The sequence below is a fragment of the Myotis brandtii genome, unplaced genomic scaffold (genome assembly GCF_000412655.1).
Source record: "Myotis brandtii unplaced genomic scaffold, ASM41265v1 scaffold192, whole genome shotgun sequence".
NCBI classification, from domain to species: domain Eukaryota; kingdom Metazoa; phylum Chordata; class Mammalia; order Chiroptera; family Vespertilionidae; genus Myotis; species Myotis brandtii.
The window spans coordinates 614,269-614,637 of record NW_005357159.1 but is presented as its reverse complement, the minus strand read 5'-3'; the positions used below and the strand labels follow the sequence as shown (position 1 = coordinate 614,637).

Genomic DNA, 369 nt, shown 5'->3' with positions numbered 1-369 from the left:
GCAGCGGAGCGCGCGGAGGCGCGGACTTACCCCCGTTCACCCCGATGGACGGCTCCAGCTTCGCTCCGGCGATCGCCAGCACGATCCCGACCATGAACCATTCTTTCCTCAGTCTCTCCAGCAGCCTCATGTTTGTCAGGATGGGTGGGTTTTGTTTACTTGTTTGCCTTTTTTCCTTTTGGAGCTGCGTTCGCTGAATCCCGGGGGCGTCCGCACACTTTCCACCGTCCCTCTTAACATGCAGCAGAGCAAGTCAAATTGCTACTTGTAAACGGGAGACCCGGGGGCTGCTCGGGCGGCTTCGCGGAGGGCTGGGAGTAGTAGTATCCAGTGACAGAGAAGCCTCACTGAGCGCCGCCATCACTACCA

General features: G+C 59.1%; 1 protein-coding gene across 2 annotated transcripts in view; it reads right to left on the bottom strand.

Moving 5' to 3' along the window:
- SLC10A7 (solute carrier family 10, member 7) overlaps positions 1–363 on the bottom strand; it is a 195,732-nt gene extending 195,369 nt beyond the window's left edge. For both annotated transcript variants that reach the window (XM_005864859.2, XM_005864860.2), the window contains exon 1: positions 31–363. In XM_005864859.2, coding sequence (XP_005864921.1) covers positions 31–130 — 100 coding nt within the window. In that variant the 5' untranslated portion in view covers positions 131–363. The remainder of the gene's footprint in view (positions 1–30) is intronic.
- Between the last annotated feature and the right edge of the window lie 6 nt (positions 364–369).